Source organism: Pavona decussata, unplaced genomic scaffold (genome assembly GCF_977016875.1).
Source record: "Pavona decussata unplaced genomic scaffold, jaPavDecu1.1 SCAFFOLD_92, whole genome shotgun sequence".
Classification (NCBI taxonomy): Eukaryota; Metazoa; Cnidaria; class Anthozoa; order Scleractinia; family Agariciidae; genus Pavona; species Pavona decussata.
The window spans coordinates 1,574,380-1,598,314 of record NW_028145509.1 but is presented as its reverse complement, the minus strand read 5'-3'; the positions used below and the strand labels follow the sequence as shown (position 1 = coordinate 1,598,314).

The window sequence follows — 23,935 nt, the reverse complement described above, 5'->3', positions numbered from 1 at the left end:
TAATCTCTAAAGATGATCCCTAGGATAAAAGCAAAGTCAAAATAGCCTTAGACTACAAGTATAGTCCGTTATTTGTCCTAGAGGTATAGTAAAACAAACAAAACAACGGAGTGCGCGTAAAGAGCCCCTCCCAGGGAAGTCGATATTCGCGTGAGCTCTCTTTATTATCCCGCTACAAAAAGAAAGGGACTACTCTAATCCAAAAAAAGTCTATATACCTTTAAATACATATAAAATAAAAGCTGTTATTGTCTATCTCAAATAAATAGGTTACAAAAAAAATCAATAACTTATTTGGAATGGAAATATTAAATTGTACACAAAATATAAATATTTCGCTGGGAGGTAAAAAGGCGTGCCATAAATACCTAAACCAAAAGGAAAACAAACAAACAAACAAACAAACAAACAAATATAAATAAAATCAAACAAAACTAGCTCTTAAAAGAAAACTCTCCAAAAAATTGATGATATTTATATAAAGCCGTTTAAGTATCCGAGCGCCGAAGTCGCTGAAGTAACTCTAAATGTTCCCTAAACGAGCGAAACGTTTTGAGCTGGAAATTTTCAGCAATTCTTTGGAAGTTACAACGTTGTAGTTTGAGTTTTGCCATGACCGATGTTGGAGTTTGTGTTCAACAAACTAGTGGACTTTGGTTGCCGTGACCAAGCACCTTTCACCTTGTTCACCGTTCTTTTATTTGCCACAAAGGCTAGGAAAATGAAAAATCCTGAAAGAGATATTAAAAAAAATAGCAAACAGCTTAAACTTCCTTAAAAAGTGGTTAACATTGCGAGCAAAAATTGTTAAGTCACTTATATTTCATCCTAAGGCGTTATATTTGAACAGGTGCGATTCATGTGATTATAGTTCAGAATTACTATTAAAGTAGAGACTTCGTTTAGATTGCTTCATGGAGCAAGATTCTCGAAGTAGTCCTAAGAATTGCTTCTTTACGATGGTCTACTGTTATCACAACAATAGACTATTGTTAAGAAAAAACATTTGGGATACATCTTCAGTTAGGAATCTGGCCTAGTTTTTATTTTAATGTTCCTTCAAAAACGAACACCCCAGAAACGGGTAGGACCGGTTGGAGGGCAGTTCTTTACATGCGCTATATACGTGCTGCATGCGTCTCCAACGGCTATAGCTACCTTACCTGTTTTGGTCTGAAGGTGGAGCACCGTTTTTTTCATTTATCTCCAAATTAAAATTGATATCGTTTTTAAGGGAATTAAGAGAGGATATAAATATATCAATGAGCTAGTTTCGTTTTCAAGCAAAACAGAGACAAGCGTGTATAACTAAAATACACCATTCGATAGTATAAAGCGTAATTAATTAACGGACCTGAGAAACAATGCCCAAATTAAGGGAACAATTAACGTGCATATGCTAACGTACCTTGTAGACTGTTCAAAATCACAAACAGGTAAGTCAGGAATTCGACATTAGTAAATGGAACGATAAAACCCAAAACCCAAGTAAATCCCAAAGCAGATGACAGCTTGATGTACAGAACAGGAAGGCTGATCTGTTGACTCTGATCCGCTACACGCCGGGTAGACTGAGGAAAGAGGAATAGCTGAGATGTTAATAAGGTTTGCTACACAATCACGCAAGTTGTGCGATCTATTAATTAGGTGATATGTTCTGGTTTTATGAATAAGGTGGCCATGGTCCTTTGTTCTGTTTTCCTTTGTTCATTAACAAGAAAGAAAAGTCTATGAATAATACAGGCAAATCTCACCTTTTGCACTTTCCAGATGGACACCATTGTAAACGAGAGAGCAACAAAGTTGAAAACTAGAATAACTGCCACAGGCACACCGAGGACCAGCAGAAGTGCTTTTCCATTCGAAATCCAGCAGATTTGTCCGCCTATAAAGAAACGAAAATATATCTTGAAAGAGAGGAGAAGAAAAGCAAAAAATAAAAACACGTCTCCTAGGACTTTGGGTAAATATCAGTGTTAGGGCGGAACCTAGCCTGCCTGCAGACATGTACTACGTATTTTCTTTCAGCGGTAGAAAGAAAAGCCTCTTCTTTCCCACTCAAAGGAAATAAGACACGTGTGTGCGCAGGCTAGGGAGAACCTGGTCTCTTAGGAGAAACGTTAGTAAGCCAAAGAGAGGAAATCAAAGACAATGGGAAGTGGGGATTTCAAACTCATTGAAATGCAACCTATGCGGTTCCAATTCAATCTGAGCCCACACCTACACTCCTTGTGAGCATGCATAGAGATGGTTTTCTCAACTGAAGGTTTTTGCTTACCATAGCCAATAAAGAGAGTGTCGGTCTTATCGAGAATGACGCTGGTTGTGACGATAACAGCCGGAGTAATCCAAGCAAAGATGTTGTATTTCACTAGTGCTGCTTTGCTGCCATCAGTACTTTTGGAACGAGCAGTTTGTCCTGCTTTAAGAAACAGAAAAGAGTTATTCTGAGACCAGTGACTATTGTTCATTAGTATAATTACTCAGGTGATTATAGAGATTCTGTTGATCTGATTGGTCGAGGATTGCGTCATATCCTGCTATAATCACCTCGCGCGAGGTGATTATAGCGGGAGCACTAACTTTCAAAATGGCCGCTTAGCGATTTGTTGATGTTTCTGTAAATAGGCTGACAGAAAATGCAATTCCGAAAGGCAGTAAAGACGCAGCTAAGTCCGAGGTGACACTTTTCGAAGGCAAGATATGAAAATTTTGCTAATTGTAATAAAAAACCCCCCTTGTAAATTGCATGTTGTCGATGTCGATGTCGATGTCGGCAAGATTTTCTTTATTTAACAGAATGATTTCACAAACAAAACGAATTTAAGACAGAATTTGAAAGCATGGAAGTAAACAAGGTGAATAAATGTCTCTCTAAGTTTTACGTTTCAGTGACGAGAAAAGAAAACAGTTTTTATAATCCGAAAACTAGTTTGTTGTCGTTTCGATCGGCTCTCGACCACAATCTAAATTCACCGCCTCACAACAAAAAATTTTGATCTGCGACAACCGTGTACTTGTTTAGTGAAGCCAATAAAGAACTTAATTCCTACCTGAAGCAGCTTATCTCCGAGAGCAATTTATAAACGTCCGTTAACCGGCGAAGCCATCATGTCAACAAGAAATTGTGCAATAAAATGCCATCGCTAACACTTGTGATGCCGGCTCGAGTTTTACACCAAACAGCCTGGTTCATCTCCATCTATTTCGGTAAACGGGTCGGAGAAACCCAACATTCATTCACAGAAGTCAGTGCTTCGTCTCAATGAAGCGGCAGTTAAAGAATACTGACATTCTGCTTGAGGCAGTGTGCAGTTTATCGATTGCGCATGTGATTTCGATTGAGCATGTGATCGACAGACATTGCGTCTCTGTTCATTGACGCGTGACAATTTAAGACAAACAAACATGCAAAATCGACCTTTTTCAGACGGTTCTTGTTTTTCTCTGATAATCACCTGAGTAATTATACTAAAACAATTATTCGCCTCAGGCTCAGTAAATATTGGTGAATATTCCCCTCGACTTCGTCTCGGGGAATATTCACCAATATTTACTTCGCCTTCGGCGAATAATTGTTAATTAAACTTTTTGTTTGTTTGTTTGTTTGTTTGTTTTTTAATGTTAATGTAAAGCTGTAATTTAGACTTAGATGCTCACAGTTCGCGGCAGAAACCAGCCATCGACGTATTTTCTAAAATCAATGAATACCATTAGTGTAGTTTTGTCTCACTGTGCAAAGACGTACAAGATGAATTTTAAATAATCGCTTCCAGAACTGTGAACAAATGAAACATACTGCTTCAGTATACAACATATTATCAATTGAGCGGTGGTATCAGAAAAAAATCAATTGTCTGGTCTTCCCGTAGAATGAATAAAAATAAAGTGGTGAATATACATGAACAAATGAACTGATGAAACATTCTGCTTATAAAACATCCGATCGATGATCGCTTGAGTTGTTGTAAGGAGAAAAATCAGTTATTACACTAATCAAAACGAAGTGGTGCATATCACGTGAATGGCTTTCTTATCCAATTGAAAATAACTCTATACATCTTCACAGTCTCACAATTACTGTATTACCTTTTGTTCCAAACGTCTTTGCAACATCAAACGCCATCACACTCATCCAGCAGAACAACGACAACAAAAAGTAGTGAAGTAGAACAGACACTGTTGTGCAAAGATACGGGCGATTAGACTGACCAGTCATTAAGAACACGGTATGGTACAAAAGCATTGCACATGACAGACACATAAGGTTCTTTCCAGGCAATGTACGTAACTCTCCAAAAGTGATATAGATGCCGAGGAGGAGAATCAGCGATATCATGGAAATTGCACATCCAATGTAGGTTAATATCTGCCGTGCAGTAATTTTCGTGTCTCTGAAAATCAATTCGGTGGTTTCAGTATAATTTTGAGTGAGGTTCATGCAAACAAACAACGAAGAACCATTAAAGAAGTAAGTACCATTATTGTATATTCTCTTGTGCAAAACGATCCATATCGAGCCGTTCGGGAATAAAGTCGCTAATCTCGTGTTAATCTTGACAAATCCTGATCCACTGCAATTCAATGTTATGGATGTTTTGTTTACCGAAACTGTGGGCTTATGAATTTGCACGCAAGTCTCTGCAAATGGATCAAATAGAAAGCCATCCTCGCATGCCTTGTTGTCGACAACAGTCGTTTCGTCTCCTAACTTTATACTATGAGAGGAGGATGAGGAAAAATCAAATAGAATATCCAGCGAGGGTATTGCTTCAGGCCATGGGAATTCTGTTGGAGCCGGTGGCATGGGACAGGAACAGTGATAAGCGCTGATGTCAATCCCATGGCATACCTCACAATGAGGATTCTTCTTCCCAACATCGCTACAAACTGGGAAGGCGTAGAAAGAGCACATTTTGAGTAACAAAGGTTCCTTCTCAACCAGCGCTGAATCCGGGCAACTTTGCTCCACTGCTAAACATTTCTTCATGTCTTGGTATTTATCATGTGGCTCCTTGAAACTCCACTTACAATTATTGATCACAAACTGCAGCATTAGAGACCTATTGCTTGGAAGGTCTTGGGCCTTAAGGTTTTCGCACGAAGCAGAAAACTTCCAATACGCCTGGTTGCTGGCGCCATTGCATCCGGCACAGAAAACATTTTTGTATACGATGTTATTGTCCAAGTCAGAGACAGGTAGCATTTTGAAAAGATCATTCGTTGAAGCCGTTGCAGTGCACAAAGTTTCCAGGTTCTCATCGTTATTATCAGATGGACACCTGCCAATCATCACGTAGCCATAGTCGTCCTTCTCGCTTGTTGTTTTGATACATTTTTGTCCGGAATGCTGTACTTGTGGTTTACCAGTACGGCCAAGAACACATCTTTATATCAACAGTAACATTAAAATCAACACTAATTTCAATGATGCAAGGATCACTGTGAATAACGAAAGCCAAAAACTCGAATGAAATGAAAAAAAAAATGGGACAATAAACTCATTTTTATTTTTATTTTTTTAGTTTTAAGGGAATTCACTTGGAAATTTGCAAAAATATTGTCCAAAGCCAGAGGGGAAAAAACAGCAACAACAACAACAACAGCAAGCGCATATCAACAAATACAACAACAACAACAACAACAACAGCAGCAGTGAAATCAAATAAAGTGTACTTGGATTTGAAAAATAGGTGTAAGTTTTCTTTAGTGGTAACATATCTCACACCGTAAGTTGTAAGCCCTTTTCACCGGCAAGCCATTGTGTATATACTATACACTGCATACACTATACATTATATACTGTCGATATACTGCCATGTATTCCTCGGTATTGCACCAAATTTGGTTATAAAATGTATATTTTGATGATCATTAACCTGAGAAATGAAGTCGAAATAATTAACTGTAATTATCTCAATTTCAAACTATTGGGCAGTTAACTACCATAAGCTGTTATGTGCATGTATTGTAATATGCTTCTAATTATATACGTGTTTCTTGATGTTCAGGAAAGTATGCCATTACATTTGACTAACCTTGAGAAGTAATCGTAACAGCAGTCACCAAGCTCAACGCATAGCTCATCACAATAACATGCCCTCTCGGCTGTTCTCTCTCGAGCGTCCATAGCTAAGGGACATACTGATTCACAGGAATAGCTCGATGAAGGACATAGGTTTCCCACGTCAAAGGGAGCAGAGGTCATGTTGATTTTGACAAGTAGGTCTTGCATGCTTATTTTCTTGCCATAATATTGAACAACGAAATCACCAGAAACTAAAATGAAATTGAGTTTAAAAATCCTTAAACAAGAAGTTCTGCTATAAAAGGAAAGCTCATTTTTCTTTCCACATCTTTGTCGGTATGAAAAGCAAATTTAGACGCCGTTCAGTTATGCTAAGTTTTTGTTTCGTGCGTGCGTTGAAAACTATGCCTCAAAATCGCATAGCATCACTACAACAATATAAGACACCAGTTTCTAATTCGGTTAGCAGCCGGTTTATTCTGAAAACTAAGCCAATTTTATCAGTAAGGGCTGTAGAAAAAGACGCGTGTTGTTTACGCTCTGATGGTTGATTGGCAAGTGAAAGTGAGAATGGCCAGGCCAGGCCAGGCCACTTTATGTCGGGATAGTGTATTTTCACTATGGCGTCATTTGTGCACCAGAATCCTTCTGGTTTTTGTTTGCTCGTGGTAATTAGAGCTATTGTACTTTGCTGTCCACTGGGATTACGAAATTTGAGTTTGAAATGGAAAACGAAATGAATTCTGATAGTTGTAGTAAAACTGACGTGTTAATAATTGACTTTACTGTCCCAATACTCCTGTGACAATATACAACGACGCAAAAGTCATCGTGGGTTCATTTTCAAGTTTAAAAAAAACGGTTGAAGTGGAAGTTGAAGGTTTCGAAATATATTTAGACTTGCGATAGAATTAAAGTATCCAAAGATCCATTTAAAGCGTTCACAGGTGTCAATCATTTAGCGAACAGTCAAGAATCTAGGATACTTTTTTAATAATTAAATAGATCGCACGTACTAAAATATTCCAATGCTTTCAAGCATTAATTACCTCGGCTTCAACTTGAAAATGAAGTCTACCGTGTTCAAAATGACTTTGTTTATTTTCTCTGAATTTTATTAGTCACGGTATTTCGAAATTTTCTTTTTCTTTTTTCCGTTCCCTTAAATCAGTGGCTAAAAATCGTCTATCCCGTACTTAATAATTGGCCGAATGAAATTCCCTTGTGAGTGGAGTGTCTACAATGTAAGCTGTAGCAGGTTAATCGACAATTTTCAGACACCCTCGCCGTCTTCATTTGGAAGAAAAAATTTGCTGTTAAACGTTTATGTCTTGGATGGCCAATTTACTGAAACTAATTCATCAGTTGTGCAAAAGTGTACTTCTCGTTTGATCACTTGTCGGCTGTACGGCCATTCTTAAGTTGAAAAATGGAAATTTACAAAAGCAAATCACGCTTCCAGTGTGCTTACGTTTTGCGTAATAGTAGTCGAAAAAGTTATTCTCGTATGCAGTATGTGTAGCTCAAAAGTGACGAGGATCCGTATGCCAGGCAGAATCACATAAAAGAGCACTTTATAACATCGACATCTAAGACATGATGTCGTTTACTGTTTTAATTTTGCTTTCTTTTGCATTTAATTCGATGAGTTTTGTTTTGTTTGTTTTTTGCTTTTAAATATGAATTGCCTTCGCAGTGTGGTTATTGTATAGTAACTACACCAGTTTCTACTCTAAACTTACGTGGCATTGAAGGACCCGTGGGTACTGATGGTGGTAATGATGGCAGTGTTTCTACCGTTGGTAGACCTATTGGTGGAGCAACTGAGCTGGCGGATAGGGCTACCGTCTGCGAAGGTTGTGGAACTGTTGTTGCTGTTGATGATAATTTTGTTGAGTCATAGGCTGATGTCGACGAGCCCACGAGCGAAAGAAGGCACACCAAAATGAACGGCAACATCACCTGATAGAAAATGTCAGTCCTCAGCTAGCGATGAAACAAACAGAATTCAAAAGATTATCGTGGTATAAGCCGTTACCAAGATCAGCTGAATATTTGTCGCAGTTAAATTGAGCAATGCTTGACTATTGTGCATGCGTTCTATCATGAACGACACAATTGTGCTAATTATCCAATAATATTTTTAAATATTAAAATATTGAAAACATTTCAGGTAAAGACTTGCGCTTCAGTTGTTGTTCACAAAGGTGAACTGTCTTTAATCATTACTATCTTATTTTGTACTGATTCTATTTGATTATTTTTCTTTTTCCTTTTCACTATAACTATAGTTAATTGAGGAACTGTTTATGAAACCTTTCCATGACAACAATGGTGCTGCAATTTATGTTGGAAGGGCCGCGACCGAGCACAATTATTTGTTTTACAGTTCTCACTACAGTTGAATATTTTAACTGCAACGTTTCTATTGGTCAGTTTCCTTAACACATTTCAAAATCTGTTTTGGTGTTTTCAAGGCCAAAAACGCTAACAAAAACAAATAACAAAAACGTTTGTCAGATTTCATAACCATTACGTTGTTATCAACTATGACACTATGACTATAACGGGCCGTTAGCTTGAGACTGTCTCATGTACACGAGGCTGACCAAACCACAGCGAAACTCCTCGCTGTGAGGTATAACCCACACGTCATATACCAGGTTCTGAAATAGTCGGAACGGTGAATATTCCGTGTATTATTTTAGCTGGTTCGCTTTTCTAATCCATATTCATGATTTTAGCACCTCCAAAAAACTACTTCTGAGGTAAAGCGGAAACTTCAATGAAACCATTGTACAATGAGAAATAAATTACAGTTAATTTAACCAAGGTTTATCCAGCTGTTTTGCTCAAGTATCACTAACTAGGTTGTAAATAGAGAGATTTTCATTTTACATTTTCGTCAGTTTTTTTCTTCTTCTTCCTTTTTATTTTTCCCTCTTGTTTTTTTATTCTACATTGCTTCGATGGTGATCTTTTAATTATAAATGTCAGTTTTAGAAATATTTTTTCTTGCAATGTCAGTAATGACCATTGCTCAGAAAACAACAAATCATTTCCTTGTATACTAATTATAAGCTCTAGAGATTCTGAACCATTATTCTGTTTTCTGGAAAACGACCGCACAAGCACTCACTAACATTTAATGTTGAACGAATCTTTGCCCGAAACATTTGCCATGATCTACCATCATTTTTACAACTTCGTTCTTCTTAACGTACTCCGAATCCTTGAAACAGTTTCAGTTCAACTTTAAATCGAAGGTAAACAATATCGTCCTGAGGTAATTTGCAAACAGAATACAAGCTCGTTATTCCGATAGTTTGCTTTACAGAAAATAAAGTACTGATAATGTTTTCATGCCTTTTTTTTCTGAACTGATAATTAAATCTGTTGAAGGGAAGCTATTTCTTATTTTCCAAGAGAGCAATCATGAATTTACCTCAGTAAAGTCAATATTCTCGAATTTGCATTGTCCTCTTCGATATATACCAGCTGAGTAGCTCGATCATTTTTTGAAAATAATATCGTAGTTAACTTTTACATCTCAGACTGATATTCAATGAATATTTTAATTTCTTGAAAAAAAAAATACTCTTCTGTATCCCTAGTTTAGTTTCTATTGAAAATGGAATATAAATACAAAAAAATACTGAATAAAGGCATTTTGTTGTCATTATGAAATGATACTGTACTAAGCTAAAAAAATAAACTTTTTTGTTTTTTCTTTTCCTTTAAATAAATAAATTTCAAGAGACTTTACATACTTCAGGTTCCTCAATTTCTCAGTGCAAATCGTGTTTCTCCCTTGCGATGTACTCCTCATTTGACATTTAAATTGCTTTGGCAGGTACTAAATTGACCTTGTCGGCCAATCACCATTTCTCGGTAAGGTTTTTTATTGGACTAATAATACGCTAGTGCGCTTGTTAGTTTTCGTTACGGAAAAGTAATGATCTAAAAGGATACTGACAAATATAAAGCGCAAATTTAAATGAATGTCAGTACAACTTTCAGGCCTTACCTACTTCAGGACGCCTTTCGAAGCATATCGTAAGTCCGCTTGTTAAAATTATCATTGCACAGTATACCGTTTTGGCGTCTCACCTGTTAAATGCCAAATGAAGTGCAAACTTGTTTGACAAGTACTAAATTGACTCTGTAGACCAATCACCATTTTTCTTTTCGGTCCCCTATTAGTCTAAAAATAAGCTATCAAGGCTAATCCTTTGAAATTGATATCTAACCGGATCATCTTTGTACAACTTTATTGGCTATAACTAAAATGAGATTTCAAACCACAAAATACAGTTTACACGGCACAATGCCTAATCGATTCTCCAATTTTGCTCCCTCCTTATAACATAATTCTCGGGCTTGATTCCAAAACGTTTCAGTTTGAGCAGAATTTAAGACGTGTTATCACTGGCAATCTCCTATTACTTTCACTCGTGAAACTGTGTTTAATAGTCTGCGAGTCGGTTTTTTTTTTCGGTGGCATTAGATAATGTAGTTAGACAGTCATTTTCATATGGCCAGCATGTTGAAACTGATTATTAGTGACTTAATTGCCTGACAAGTCTGAATGCTCTTGGCGGCTAGTTTGTTTTTCCAAAACTGAAGGAAGGTAACTTACAAGAACCTGCGATAATATCAGCTAGGAAACAATTAAGAGGAAAAGCTTCTGTTTTGTAATTAGCAGCTTCGTTTTCTCGTAACTAATTCCAAGTAACAAAAAAATTAATGTTCAGACAATATACATTTTCTTGCTCCCTGACAAAAGTCCTGTTTCTTCATGTAAAGTAGCCATGGCAATCTGCGTCCCTAATCTCAAAAAAAATATAATTACATAAAATGAAGTGAGGTACCGTAAATTATGTTTGGCACTATTTTCGATGTTTATTTTTTAAAGTAGTTTTCGCGGTCGGTGTGCATTGGTGGCGTTGTTTAATCACAAAGAATATTAATATTAAAATATTATTGAAGGGCTTTAGTTTTCTACCATCGTACTGACTTTGTAGCAAACGTCGTTTCCATACCGTGTTTCTTCTACCCCGGTAGATAAAAAAAAAAAAAAAAAAAGAAACAAACAAAGAGAGAGAAAAAAAAGAAGAAAAATCAACTTATTTACCGAGGAAAACTGTTGGTACTAGCCCGATTTAAAAGGCGTCATCTGACTGCCAAAGTTAAAACATTACATCGTCTTTTTGTACTCTGTTACACGCCGAAGAGTTCTCTTAGCACCAGGTGCAGCTGTTAACATTTATTGTTTACTTAAGGTGAAGTGATATCGGCAACCTTTAATTCACCGACTTGTATCGGGACAAAATTGGAACATTCGATCTGCACATGGAAATTTTTTAGTGCAAACCTAAACCGATATTTCGAGCATTCTTAGAACAGCTCTTTCTATATATCTAAGAAAATTGACCTTACTGTATGAATTATGGATGGATGCCTAGTACAGAGGTAAAGATTGATGAGCCTCGGGCTATAGGGCCATATACATAGTACGGACAATAATCGGGGGTCCTTGAAGTGTAATAAAAGAACAGATGTAATGAAAGGATTGGACTGCAGTGTGATGTCCAAGACTAAGTTGAAAGGCACACTTTACACGAACTGTGACCGGATTTAATCCCAGAAGCGGATCGAGGGGGAGGGTTGACCGCGTTGCAGTTCTCACAATAAGAAGTAAATTAAAGCATACCGTATCTACCTTATTTTCATTAAACCTTGCTGCGGACTAAATAATAACCCTTATTTTCAAAAACTCTTCGGTCCGATCCAGAGCTTAGTTGTATAAAGCATTTTAAGATAAGTAGAAATTTTCTGCAATCGTTCTCTGCGTTTCGAAGGATTTCCTTGCATGAGCGCTATGTTAAATCAAGCTGAAGGGGGTTTATTGAGAACGGGGAACACTAGAACAGCGAGAGAAAATTCTACGGAAGGTAGGAGAAGACTACAGGGCACTCTCACTTATCTGGTGCCTAGTTTATGCAACCGCACTAGGAAATTGTAGACTCTTTAATCAGCTTCACGCCACAGTTGCAAAGGACCCAATGATTGGGGTTATTAGATGAATTTTAAATCCTTGCATGTTTTTAGCTCTTATAATTAAGGTGTAGCGCCTGCGAGATAGGCAGGTAACTAAGTACACAACCGCTGTAAATTCCTTTTTATTTATTTATTTTTTTCATTTCATTATATCTGTGGTTGCTTACATACAAGCATTTGCATAATAAGTGTAAACATTACTTGGCGAGGTTTTATACGAAAAATACTAGTTTTGCTTGGCTGTATGGACAACTTTTTTTTGGCTTTAAATAGTAAAAGATAAATTGTAAGCTGCATTAAACGTTGGATTTTGTAATAGTTCCGGAGCATGGGGAATGCCGCCTCCTATTCCTTGCCAAGTGCATTAAAGGCATGGCACACTTCAAGAATATATATCATAAGCAAAAACGTGGCCTACGACGTCATATGAAGAGGGAATTGCGTCATTAATAAAGTTTTGTTTGGATTTGTCAGAGGCCCGTCCAAATTGACTCAAGAAGATAGTTTTTAAAAGCCTATTACAGTGCGACGCGCCTTACCGTGGCCACCCAACAAACTTTTTATACAAGTTAGCCAATCAGGATATCTTCCTCCTTGTTCATAAAATACTAAACGACATGTTTTCAGTAATTCGTTGTTGCGTCACTTTTCTGTTGGACTTTGCAAGGAGGGGTGACCGCTAATCAAATTCGTGTACCCTGATTGGCTAACTTGTAAATAAAATGTTTGTTGGGTGGCAAAGCTAAGGCGCGTTGCACTGTGAGAAACGGAAAATTTAAATAAATATGCAAAAGTTACAACGGTCAAAAGACGAGAATTGGACAGTTCGAAAACCATGTAAAGTTAAAAATCTCAGGTAAATTATATAACTTCTGTTATTCAATACCTCCTAATACTGCCCTAATATGGTCATGGCGCACTGAACATTCGTCGTCCTTGGTTAACAGATCTCCTCTGCAGCTTTTCTGCAATAAACCTATCCTTTGTTATCAATGTGTTGAATAATAGAACAATTATCCCGCTCAATCTTGTGAAATTCAGATATCCCATGATTTTAGACAACCTCGTCGGCTAAGTATCAGGCGATATTCCGAGCGATTTCGCAGAATAATTGTTAATTATTAAAAGTCATAAAGTTTGGTAGCTTTTAGGCCGTTTCCTCCCCCAGGCTGAACAGAGCTAAGTTATCTGTTAAAGAGTCTCAAGTGAAGCTACAAAGCTGTTGTGGTCAACTGCTGGTCAATGTTGCTGGAATGCGTCTTGTTCTTGCCAGTGGTGAAGTGGGAGTAGCAGTTTGTGGAAGTACTCGGTGTTGACCGCGACCTCCAGGCGCCCTTCAGTTTGTTCAACGTCCTTTTGTTTGCCACAAAAGCGAGGAAAATGAAGAAACCTGTAAGATATTTTGACAATCATGAACAAACTATCAAATATGTTCGGATAAGGCAGTTCATTATAAATTAACAAGAAGAGACTCATTGATTTATGAACGGAATCACCCTTCGTGATTCGAAGTGGTGCAGGAAAAGATGAAAATTCCATACTATCTTGGCTGCAAGATAAAGACACTAAACAACTAAAACAATAATTATAAAACACTTGCAAAGGAGATCAACTTCATTCATCGTCAACAAGGAAACGTCATCAACAATTTAATGTAATTTGATTTATGCTAACAACATTGAAGAAAACCCTTCATTACTTTCAATAAAATTCAGTAAAGCATTTAGCCGTACACTTTCTGTAAGTATGGCTACAAACCTTGCAGACTATTTAAAACCACAAACAGGTAAGAAAGAAACTCGACTTTAACGAAGGGAACGATAAAACCCACTATCCAAGTGAATCCCATAACAGAGGACAGCTTGATGTATAGAATGGGCAGGCTGGTCTGTTGCCTCTGATCCACCACACGCTTGGTTGACTAGGGACAAAAAGCACAGCGTTACAATTACCATGATTCTTGGGAAAGAATGGGAAACTCTCCTGTAGATAAGCCATGTTTCATTTAAATATCTCAGCATTTCAGCATCGCTGTTATAATTAGCACTAGAAAGCGTTTTTAGAAAATCCATCAAACGATTATTACCACGCTGTCTAAAAAATAATGTTTAAATAATAATGTTAGTACATAAAGCTACTCGTGCGACTGACATATCAGAGAGTGATGCCCAAGTCTAGGCGATTTCCCGGAAATGAACAGTTGGCCTTAAAGCGGAGGCTTCGCCGGATAGCATCTTTGAAACTATTAAAAAATATAATAGATAGACTGTACAAACAGGCCTGAAAGGGGTGTATTTAGTTTATGACCATTTAATAATAAATGATCTGAAATTCGCGCCCTTTATGCTGTAAAAGACAGAAGAGATAGTGATAGGCAAGGGTTGGTTAGCCTGCGTCGCAGACAGTCTATAAAACCCCTGATATATATCGAGTTCTCTACAGGTATTGAGTGACAACTCCGGCTGCAACGCAGGCTGGTGTTCGTTGCCTACCAATCTATTATACCGTGATACAAAGATACAGGTGCTATACCTTTTGTGTTTTCCAGATGGATACCAGGGTAACTGAGAGTGCAACACAGTTGAAAACAAGGATAAGTGCCACAGGCAAACCAAGAACAAGGAGAAGAGCCGTTCCATTCGAGATCCAGCACATTTCAGCACCTAAGAAAGGAACGTTTCTGTTTATCACTGATCTCATTGGTAAGTGCATTGTTTTTTTCTGAGTAATAGTAAGTGCGGTAGACATTCCCATTAATTGAACAACATTACGTGAATCAAGCCAAACTTAATAGTCAACATCTTCAGTCGTCTTTATCGCCTTACACTCACTGTAAAACTCAATTATGAGTGGTTTTGAATGAAAATAAATTCAAAAGTTTGAGAAAAGTATGCTAATTGAAATGCTTCCGACATGAATTTTACTTAAAAGATAAACGCCTTTTTGATGGCCTACTTGGACAAAAGGATTAGAAGAAGTGTTTCGTTGGGTCCATCAAAATTTTGCTCTCCAACCAAATATTCACAAGAAACGAAAAATTCGCAGCCCACACAAACTCACACTCACTTGATGAGGAAAAACTCTTACCGTATCCAATAAAAGCTGTGTGAGTCCTGTCAAGCATGACGCTGACAAAGACAATCGCCGCTGGGGTGGTCCAAGCAAAGATGCTGTATTTTGCAAGCGCTCTTTTACTGCCTCCAGAACGGGAGGGGCCAATCTGGCCTGCTGTTGAACAAAAAACTACCCGTGATGCAGTCATGACTACTAAAAACTGAATTTCTTGGTGATTTGTTGTGATTGTTAATCTTTGAAAGCCACAACTATGTTGTAATTTATGTCCACAAATATATTACCTTTCGTCCCAAACGTCTTGGCAACATCAAAGGCCATCACACTCATCCAACAAAAGGACGACAACAAGAAATAATGAAGAAGAACAGAAACCGCCGTGCAAAGAGATGGGCGATCCGTCTGACCAGTCAATAGAAACACAGTGTGATACGACAGCATAGTGCTCGATAGACATATCAGGTTCTTTCCAGGCAATGTTCGCAACTCTGAAACGCAGATGTATATAACCAGGAGGAGAATCAGCGATATCATGGAAATTGCCACGCCAGCATATGTTATTATTTGCCTTGCAGTAATGTTGGTGAGTTCGGAAGCCAAGTTGGTTGTCTCAGTGTAATTCCGTGTTAGATTCACGCAAACGAACAACGCAGATCCATTTATAAAGTAGCTCTCGTTGCTAAACATTGTCTTGTATGGAGGAATCCATACTGAACCATTAGGAAATAGAGTTGCTAGACTGATGTCGATCTTGACAAAGCCGGAGCTGTTGCAACTGAAAGTAGAGTTAGTTTCGTTTGTTGAACTTGGCGGTCTAATCGTGTGAAGTTTAATGCATTTATCTGTGAATGGATCAAACACGAAACCAGCAACACAAGCCTTGTTCTTGACAACAGTTGTCTTTTCTCCCACTTTTACAGTATGGGAGGAGGAAGAGGAAAAATCAAACAAGATTTCTAAAGATGGTATCCCATCCGGACCAATAGTCGGCTCTGTTGTGTCTTTGCAGTCACAGTAATACATGCTTATGTCTCTCCCGTTGCAAATCTGACAATGGGGATTTCTTCTTCCAGTACTGAGGCAAACAGGAAAAGTATAAAACGAGCAGAGACTGGCCAGCAATGGTTCAGCTTTAACAAGCTTTTTTATTGGACACTGATCCTCTATTGCCAAGCACCTTTTTAGGTAACTGTAGTTATCACGTGGGGCCTTAAACTGCCACAGGCAGTTTCTCTTTATAATCTCCAGCATCAACGATCTATTTTTTAGAATATCACTTGCTGTGTACTGATCACTACACCTCGCAGAAAACGTCCAATAGGTGTGGTTGCTAACATTATTGCATCTGGCACAGAAAACATTCTTGTATGCAGTATCACCGTCCAAGTTGGACACAGGCAAATCAAACGACGAAGACGTCGTGTTGCACAACGATTCCAGGTTCGCATCAAGGTTGTTAGCAGGACAGCTGCTTATCATAGCGTAGCCATTATAATCGTTTTTCACTGCCTTTACACAGGTGTACCTTGATTCGTGATATTCGGGAGCAGGTTCACTGGCACATCTTTCAAAAAAAAAAAAAAATTACCAGAATGATAGCAATCAATTTACAATACTTTAAAGTTCAAACCAAAAGGGACGTATTAGCACAATCTACGACCTTGTGATAATGTATAACAACTATCCACCCTCATTTCTTTCAACAGCGATGTAAGGAGGTTGGCGATTTGGTCTCAGTTAATTTCCTTCCGCTTACACTGTAAACATTTGCTATCTTCTAATCTATTTTATCTATTCTCTATCATTAAATGATATTAATAATATTAATCTTTAATGTAAGGGTATTGTTTGGATCATTACGAATACTCCCCATTTGTCATGATATTTTCATCGTTAGTGGAATAATTGTTTGATCAAAAAAAAAAAAAACAACCGAGAAATATTTCTAAATGTTACTGATTTAACTTGGCATGAACAACCATAAGACATTTTAATGGTCGCTATTTTTCAGGCATGGCACGAACCCTGCCAGTCAAATCCATGCTGTTGCATTATTCAATGATCCAGTTTTTAATAATATCCGATATTCCATGGCCGCTTAGCCAATGAAAACTTTTGAACTGCATTATCTAGTGATCTCGTGGTTAATATCTTTAGCGGATACTTGTGTAGTCGCTTTTCAGACATTTTACCGGACATCGTAAACACTCTGTTACTCACCTTAAAAAGTAGTCAAAGCAACAATCACCAAGGTGAAGGCAAAGTTTATCACAGTAGCAAGGCTTCTGGGTTAGTCTCTCGCGAGCCTCGTTACCACTCAAAGGACAAACTGACTGGCAAGAGTAGTTTGAGGAAGGACAAATGTTTATCACATCGAAAGGAGCTGAGGTCATGTTTAACTTGTTAAGAAGTTCTTGGGTACTAACATTTTGGTGGTAATATTGAATGACCAAATCCCCTGAAACTGCAAAAAAACAGTGAGGATAAAGTCACCAATAGCAAGAAGTATAAGGATGGTTGTATAGATAGAAACTATACTTATTCACGGTATTCTTGATCAAAATGTAGATTTCTGTTGTCTAAATGGCCATGCAAAATTATATTCTACCACGACGACCACATCAATGATGTTAGTTTACAACAAAAAAACCTAGTGGCATATTAAAAAAAATCCTGCATTTTTTAATAATAAGGACACAGAAAAAAATTGCTGAGAAATGAAAAATAACTAAATAAATATATCAATAATGAACAAATATTTCAGTCAGTCACTCACTCACTCACTCGTTTAATCTTCCATCCATCCATCCATCCATCCATCCATACACACACACACACACACACATACATGTGCACTCACCGTTGCACACTTACGGGGACATTCATATGTAAACACACCAGGAAAGTGGGGACTGTTCAAATTATGGGGACATTTTCGAGTCCCCACGGAAAAAGTCCCCTTAAATAGGTAGTTCTTTGAAAATAGACCACCATAATGAGGACCCCTGAAGAGTCCCCACAAGTTGGTCCATAGAACACACATATTGAGTCCTCACAAGAAGGTAAAAAACAGAACCTCGAAAAAAATTATCTTTTTGCCTTGTAGCACATTAAGAAGTGCCCAAGAAAAACATAACGATACTTAGATTAACGAAAAAAAAATTTTTTAGTGGTTTACACACTACAATTCTGCATGAAGAACACACACTGTGTGTAATGTACACACCACTGTACCTGACTTATATGTAGAGTTTTCAAGTGTACTTTGAAAAAAAGCCTTTAGTGTTTAATGTAAGTATCTTAAATTTATTTTATGGGTTTTTTTTAGCACCTCTTAAAGTTCTTTGTGATAAAGAAAATAGTGTTCTTCAGTTTTTTTCCTTTTTCACCTTCTTGTGAGGACTCAAGGTGTGTGTTCTGTTAACCAAAGTACAGGCCGACCTATTTTGCGGGTCTTTTTTCACGACTAGGACAAACACCCACTACAGAACAAAAGAAGAGCCTGTTTCTTTTGGGGAATACAGAGTTGACATGTACATCATCATAATGTTCCCCTTTGGTCTAAGAATTAATAATTATCTTGCTCAAGGATTTTTAGTGAACCTGGAATCCTTTCACATCTTAGCTTGTCAGTTTCCTGAAACTGTCTTAATTATATAAGTATGTTATGGCTTTTTAGAAAGCACCTCTAAATGCGCTTTGAGGTTAAAAAAAATTCTTTTGGAGCTTTTGTTTTTTCACCTTCTAGTGAGGACTCAAAGTGTGTGTTCTGTGAACCTAGTTAAGGGGACTTATGATGGGGTCCCCATTATGCTGGTCTACTTCTAAAGAAATAGTTACTACAGGAAGTGCAGGAGCTGTTTTACAAAAGGTGACCCTGTGTCTCAGACTAAAAATGATAATCATAATTACTATTTTGTTATTATTACTATTATTATTATAATTATTATTATTATAATTATTATTATTATTATTATTATTATAAAAATAATAATCTCTTTATCAACATATACCAAGCAAATTGTAAAAACACTATTCATTTACAAATTCTAAAAAATAGATAAAAGATACATAAAGGAAGACGAAATAGATATAAATAATAATAATAAAAGTTCAAAATTCCATAAAATAAAGAATTCCATCATGCAGAGACATCAAGATCATACAATCGAATTATACTAATGACGGCTAAACCAGTGTCCATAAAAAACCCCATATAGACACGATAGAGTCAGAGATCCGCATAGCGACATTTATTTCACAGTCTAATGATTACTCTATCTTGCTACGAAACGGCGTTCGCGAACCTCTGACGCATGCATGTACCGATCTTAAGAATTCAAACGAGATCTGTGTCCTGAGCCAAGTGATTACAACATGATAAGGCTCGGTGTCTTTCTGAGCTATCTTATCTGCGAGATGCTTTAAGAACAGCTGACACTCGTTTCCCATTCCGCCATTGGTTCCAAACACTAAAGGCGTAAACGAACCCATTTCTTCATCTAACACCCGCTGCTGGTACTTGCGCTTCTTCTCTTCTTCTTGCTCTTTGAACACTTCCGATGTTGGCTTGCTCTTGTATCATTTGGAGTTGAAGTGCGTAACTCTAACATCAAAAAATGCCGTAACTCCTCTCGCCCAGAAACCTCCCGCTTTGATGTCCAACCTTGCCTCAGAACTTGTAACAGCGCTCCTCAAATTAAATCGCTCGTTGTCCAGGGGTTGAAGGCGTGGTTCGATTTCGACATTATTGCAGATCTTGTCGATGAATGTCATTAACAAGTTCCGTACACCGTCCTGTCTCTGCGCTACAAACCCCCCTTTTTACAAGAGAGGGCGTGACTAACGGTGAATTTATCCCCTGATATGCAATGACTTGGTAAATGGACTAAGGGCAAGTCACAACGCAAGCGTAGCGAGTCTCTGAACTCTTGCTTGTTGAGGGCTAAACCTTTGTCTGCGAGTGGCATCGCATTCAGCAAAGAACTTGCGCCCTTGTCCCTCGATTGGTTAACCAGACGCAGCGCGCTTTGGAGAGGCTTGAATCAATGCTATCCATTTTCTCTTTGGCACTTGCTCTCTTAAGTGATTGTTGATGCCTCTTTAGCTCCTCCGTAGATCTTTCTCCTGGCACCATGATGGTACTCTGTAAAGTAATAGAATCTACGTGCGCGGTGGTTATTAGTCTCGAGGCAGCAAACTGCTGCGGTGCCTCGGATTTCAGATCAGGAATGCCTAGACCCCCTTGACCCGTTGCTAAGTTAGCAAGTCTGCGCACCTCGTTAGGGAGAGGCTCTTATTGACCGAACAAAGTGGGGAGTAGTAAATCTTCAATCACTTCCTGGATTGGATCGACATAAACTTCAAACGATTCAATCGTGCGCATGAAGTTGAACTTCGACTTGTAACCTTTTGTGAAAGCAATATACACCTCAGGAGGCTAGCTCTTCGCTATTTCAGAGAGACGTTCGATTTCCTCTTTCCATGCACGAACCTTCTCCTCACAATACTGATCTCTGTATTCTTGCGACGCAAAAACTGCTCGCAGATGGCGCTGACCTTCAGTCGTTATGTTGACTTCCTCTCCAACACCCTCTTTGCTTCCTCCGCGAGTTCCCTAGACTTCACAATAAGCCAACTCTTTGTCCCATTCACAAGGTAACCAAACTTTTGACCTTATTATTATTATTATTATTATTATTTACAAGTATACTGGTTATTTACAAGTATACTGGTCCTTTTTTTCCTTTGAATAAGTGCCAGCACGAGCCATTAGTTATTTTTGTCAGTTCAGTATAAACTGTTGTTGCTTTCCTTCAAGAACCAAATGCATATTGTTTTTTGTTAAATCTAAGCCTAAACTGTAGTGATGGCTGACCCTGCAATTAATAAATACCACAAATGCTGCAAGTCAGCAAACATATCACATTATTGAAATTACAATTAAGTTCTTCACTGATGCTACCTTACTTGTAAATGCCTGACCAGTGCTTTTCAAACAAGAAACTCCCCCAAACTTAGATAATAGGTATTAAAAATAACCGCCGTTGAAATTGAGCTCCAGAATATCTGAGAAGCTTACCGCAATGTTATGAATTGTTATGAAAGCTTACGTAAGGTTATAAACCTCAGGGACAGAGAGTAGTGGGACATTCACAACTCTCATGGGTACCCCTCTCTAGAATGTTTCTTAAATTTCCTCGCTTCGAGATCAACGTTTTGAGCAAACCACAATAAAGCTGATTCTGATTTCATGCGGACCTACTGTGTCCTTATACTGTAAAATACCTCACCCCGTCTTGCATCCTGTTATCTATATCTTCAAAATTAAAACTAGCAAAATCGTACCCAAAACCGGTACCCCGCGTATGCAGAACGTTGGAAAAGAACAAGATTGAGATATAATAAAACGGACTGCAAAGCTCCTAAAAAGCTCCTCAGGTGCTGTCATTTCAAAACCCGAAAAAGTTTGACTGTCGGCAGAAATAACAAAATAATTGTCAAGTTTGTCAAAAATTATCACCCCAGTACAATAAAAGTCAGTCAGTCTATTTTCCGTAAATCAAAAGAACAACTTCTAAGAAACACTCGGCTGCTAAAAAAGAGGAAATCGGTGAGTTCAGAGCGAAGAAATTCCTGTTCGAGATTTTGTCAAGGCGAAACATGTGCGATCGCAAACAAGATCTGCAAATCATCACATGAGCTGTAGGCGTTCTCGGAAATTTTTGTGAGCTCCTGGAAATCCACAAAATACTGCAGGTTTGAATGTGAATTTTACAGTGCTTTATGTTAAATTGATCGATTTGTCATATTTCAAATAGCTTTGGCAAAATTTTCGAAAAACGTACTCAGTTTAATGTCTTTAATAGAGTCGAGAAATTGTGCTTTAGTGACTCGCAGTGCGCTTGGATCACGTAGCTTCATTCGAGGCGAAAATTGAACGTGTTTGCTTTTCAAGGGTGAAGACAGGTCTGTCTGAATAAATTTTTCAATTAAGAAAGCTTATTGTCTGTTTATCTGTGTGTCTTGATCCTAACGGAATTTCCTCACCATGCGATCTTATGTAAACCATGGGAGTCTTGGGCCATGGGAGAGCCAAACCAAATTTGTTATTACTGTCCCACGTGTATTTTAAAAAGTGTAAACAAACCGAAATCCTCCAGCGCATACCAAATTCGCCCATATGACAACACGATCAAATTACGCTGCATAATTTTGGCACTACCTAGAGCTGTTCATTTACCCCTCTGAATTTTATAGTTTAGAATTCCTTTGGTCGCTGACTTTGCTACAGATCATAAATACACAAAACTTGTAATCGCTAGAGAATCCCCCTTTACCACTTGGAAAATAACCTCCCTACAAATTTGCAACCCCACTAACATATAACATACACCTACCGAAGTAACACCCCAGCTTTGCAACTTTTTCATTTATGCACAAAAAGGGAGTAAATAAAACAGACTAAAAACCTACAGTAAATGTAACAGTCACACATAATTTATTGATCTTTGAAGAGATTCCTTTTCATTTTCTTACAATGACTTTTTTTGAGGGTCACTCGAACATAGGCAATAACTTTTCATTATGGTAGCTGAAACCACATGCAGTCCTTCGAGTGCCTATTTTTTCTAAAATGCGCTAGACCAGATCGCAAGTTGTTTCTTTCAAGAATTAAGTTGATTTCGTGCCTCTCGGACACTTGCGGGTTAACCCGTTACAACTTCCCGTAGCGGGATGTGATGAAAAAACAAACATGGCGGCATAGAAATGCGTCTTCTTGTGTTCTTAACCCTCGGTAGTTTAAGTTATTTGGAAAATTTACTGCTCCTCTAAAATTTTTTTAGTTTTGTGGTGGATTTCGTACGAACTCGACCAAAAAGAAGCTGGATTTCTGATTATTTGCCGCGCTTGCAAATCGCGGCTGCGAGATGTCGATCGAGACCACTTCAAACGGTATTATGTTAATGCTGGATGCTTGTTGGGGAGCCCGGTGAACGTAATAAATTTGTCATAGAAGGTACAAAGCCAACATGTTTATTGCTTCTTTTATAACCTGAGTAGATAATTCAGCGTTAAAAACAGTCCTTGAATCGTTCGGCAACAGCACATTTTCGCATTTTAACTTTTTTTTTTGCAGAAAATGAAGATAGTATTTCATGTTCCGTACATAGGAATACAAGTGTAGCTTGAAATAAGCATCTTCCTGAGAAAACGGTCGATTTCAGATGCTAAAAAATAAAAAAATTACACCTTTTCTCAGTGTTATTAAATTAAATGTTGACAATTAAATTCTCCTTACAATTACTAAGAAATATTACACACATTTAAAGGAGAATTTAGCATTTATCATATAGTACAATTCTTTTCAGCAAATTACGTCCTAGAATTGTTCTTTGGTTGTTCTCCTTTTTGTCTTTCATACCAGAGAAAAAGCACTGTCAAAGGCTATCTTCTGGTCGGTCAGTGTAAAATGCAGACTGCAGACTGCAGACTGGGGGTAAAATGCAGACTCGGGATAAAATGCAGACTGAACACTGCAGACCAGGGGTAAAATGCAGACTAAATTAAATTAAATTTTGTTTGGTTGGGCAAGTTGTACCCCGGAAAGTATTCATTCATTTTAAACCATGAGAATTGTTTTCATTTTGGTCCGTCTTTTACTTCAATGTTAAAATTTATGGAAATTGTAGCCAATTTACCTGCAGATTCCACAGATTTACTGGACAAGGAAGAGCCGGCCACATCGGTGGAACAAACAAAAGCCGAGCCTTT

The 23,935-nt window shown here is 37.9% G+C and overlaps 3 protein-coding genes and 1 pseudogene across 5 annotated transcripts in view; all 4 read right to left on the bottom strand.

Moving 5' to 3' along the window:
• LOC146473783 (uncharacterized) overlaps positions 1 to 23,935 on the bottom strand; it is a 158,870-nt gene that overhangs the window by 5,472 nt on the left and 129,463 nt on the right. The gene's annotated exons all lie outside the window — the stretch shown is intronic.
• On the bottom strand, positions 504 to 7,987 carry LOC146473798 (uncharacterized). Its single transcript, XM_085117671.1, has 7 exons — positions 7,771 to 7,987; positions 6,039 to 6,279; positions 4,090 to 5,387; positions 2,279 to 2,419; positions 1,755 to 1,885; positions 1,409 to 1,571; positions 504 to 731 (listed from the first exon to the last, which is right to left on the bottom strand). Exons 1-7 carry the CDS (start codon positions 7,985 to 7,987, stop codon positions 586 to 588), a joined length of 2,337 nt encoding a protein of 778 aa, XP_084973797.1. The 3' UTR covers positions 504 to 585.
• Positions 13,157 to 23,935, bottom strand: part of LOC146473791 (uncharacterized) — a 76,479-nt gene continuing 65,700 nt past the window's right edge. For 2 of the 3 annotated variants that reach the window (XM_085117611.1, XM_085117612.1), the window contains 6 exons: positions 17,381 to 17,624; positions 15,445 to 16,724; positions 15,176 to 15,316; positions 14,621 to 14,751; positions 13,847 to 14,009; positions 13,157 to 13,478 (listed from right to left, as the gene is read on the bottom strand). In XM_085117611.1, coding sequence (XP_084973737.1) covers positions 13,300 to 13,478; positions 13,847 to 14,009; positions 14,621 to 14,751; positions 15,176 to 15,316; positions 15,445 to 16,724; positions 17,381 to 17,624 — 2,138 coding nt within the window. In that variant the 3' untranslated portion in view covers positions 13,157 to 13,299. The remainder of the gene's footprint in view (positions 13,479 to 13,846; positions 14,010 to 14,620; positions 14,752 to 15,175; positions 15,317 to 15,444; positions 16,725 to 17,380; positions 17,625 to 23,935) is intronic. The other variant, XM_085117613.1, reaches the window with a different exon arrangement.
• Positions 19,352 to 22,084, bottom strand: LOC146473797 (uncharacterized; annotated as a pseudogene).

Coding starts and splice junctions, on each gene's coding strand:
- LOC146473798 (XM_085117671.1), bottom strand. CDS start 7,987: ATGTTGCCGTTCATTTTGGTGTGCCTTCTTTCGCTCGTGGGCTCGTCG. Junction 2,420..4,089: donor AAAGACGTTTGGAACAAAAG/GTAATACAGTAA, acceptor TTCTTAAAGCAG/GACAAACTGCTCGTTCCAAA. Junction 732..1,408: donor GATTTTGAACAGTCTACAAG/GTACGTTAGCAT, acceptor TATCTCTTTCAG/GATTTTTCATTTTCCTAGCC.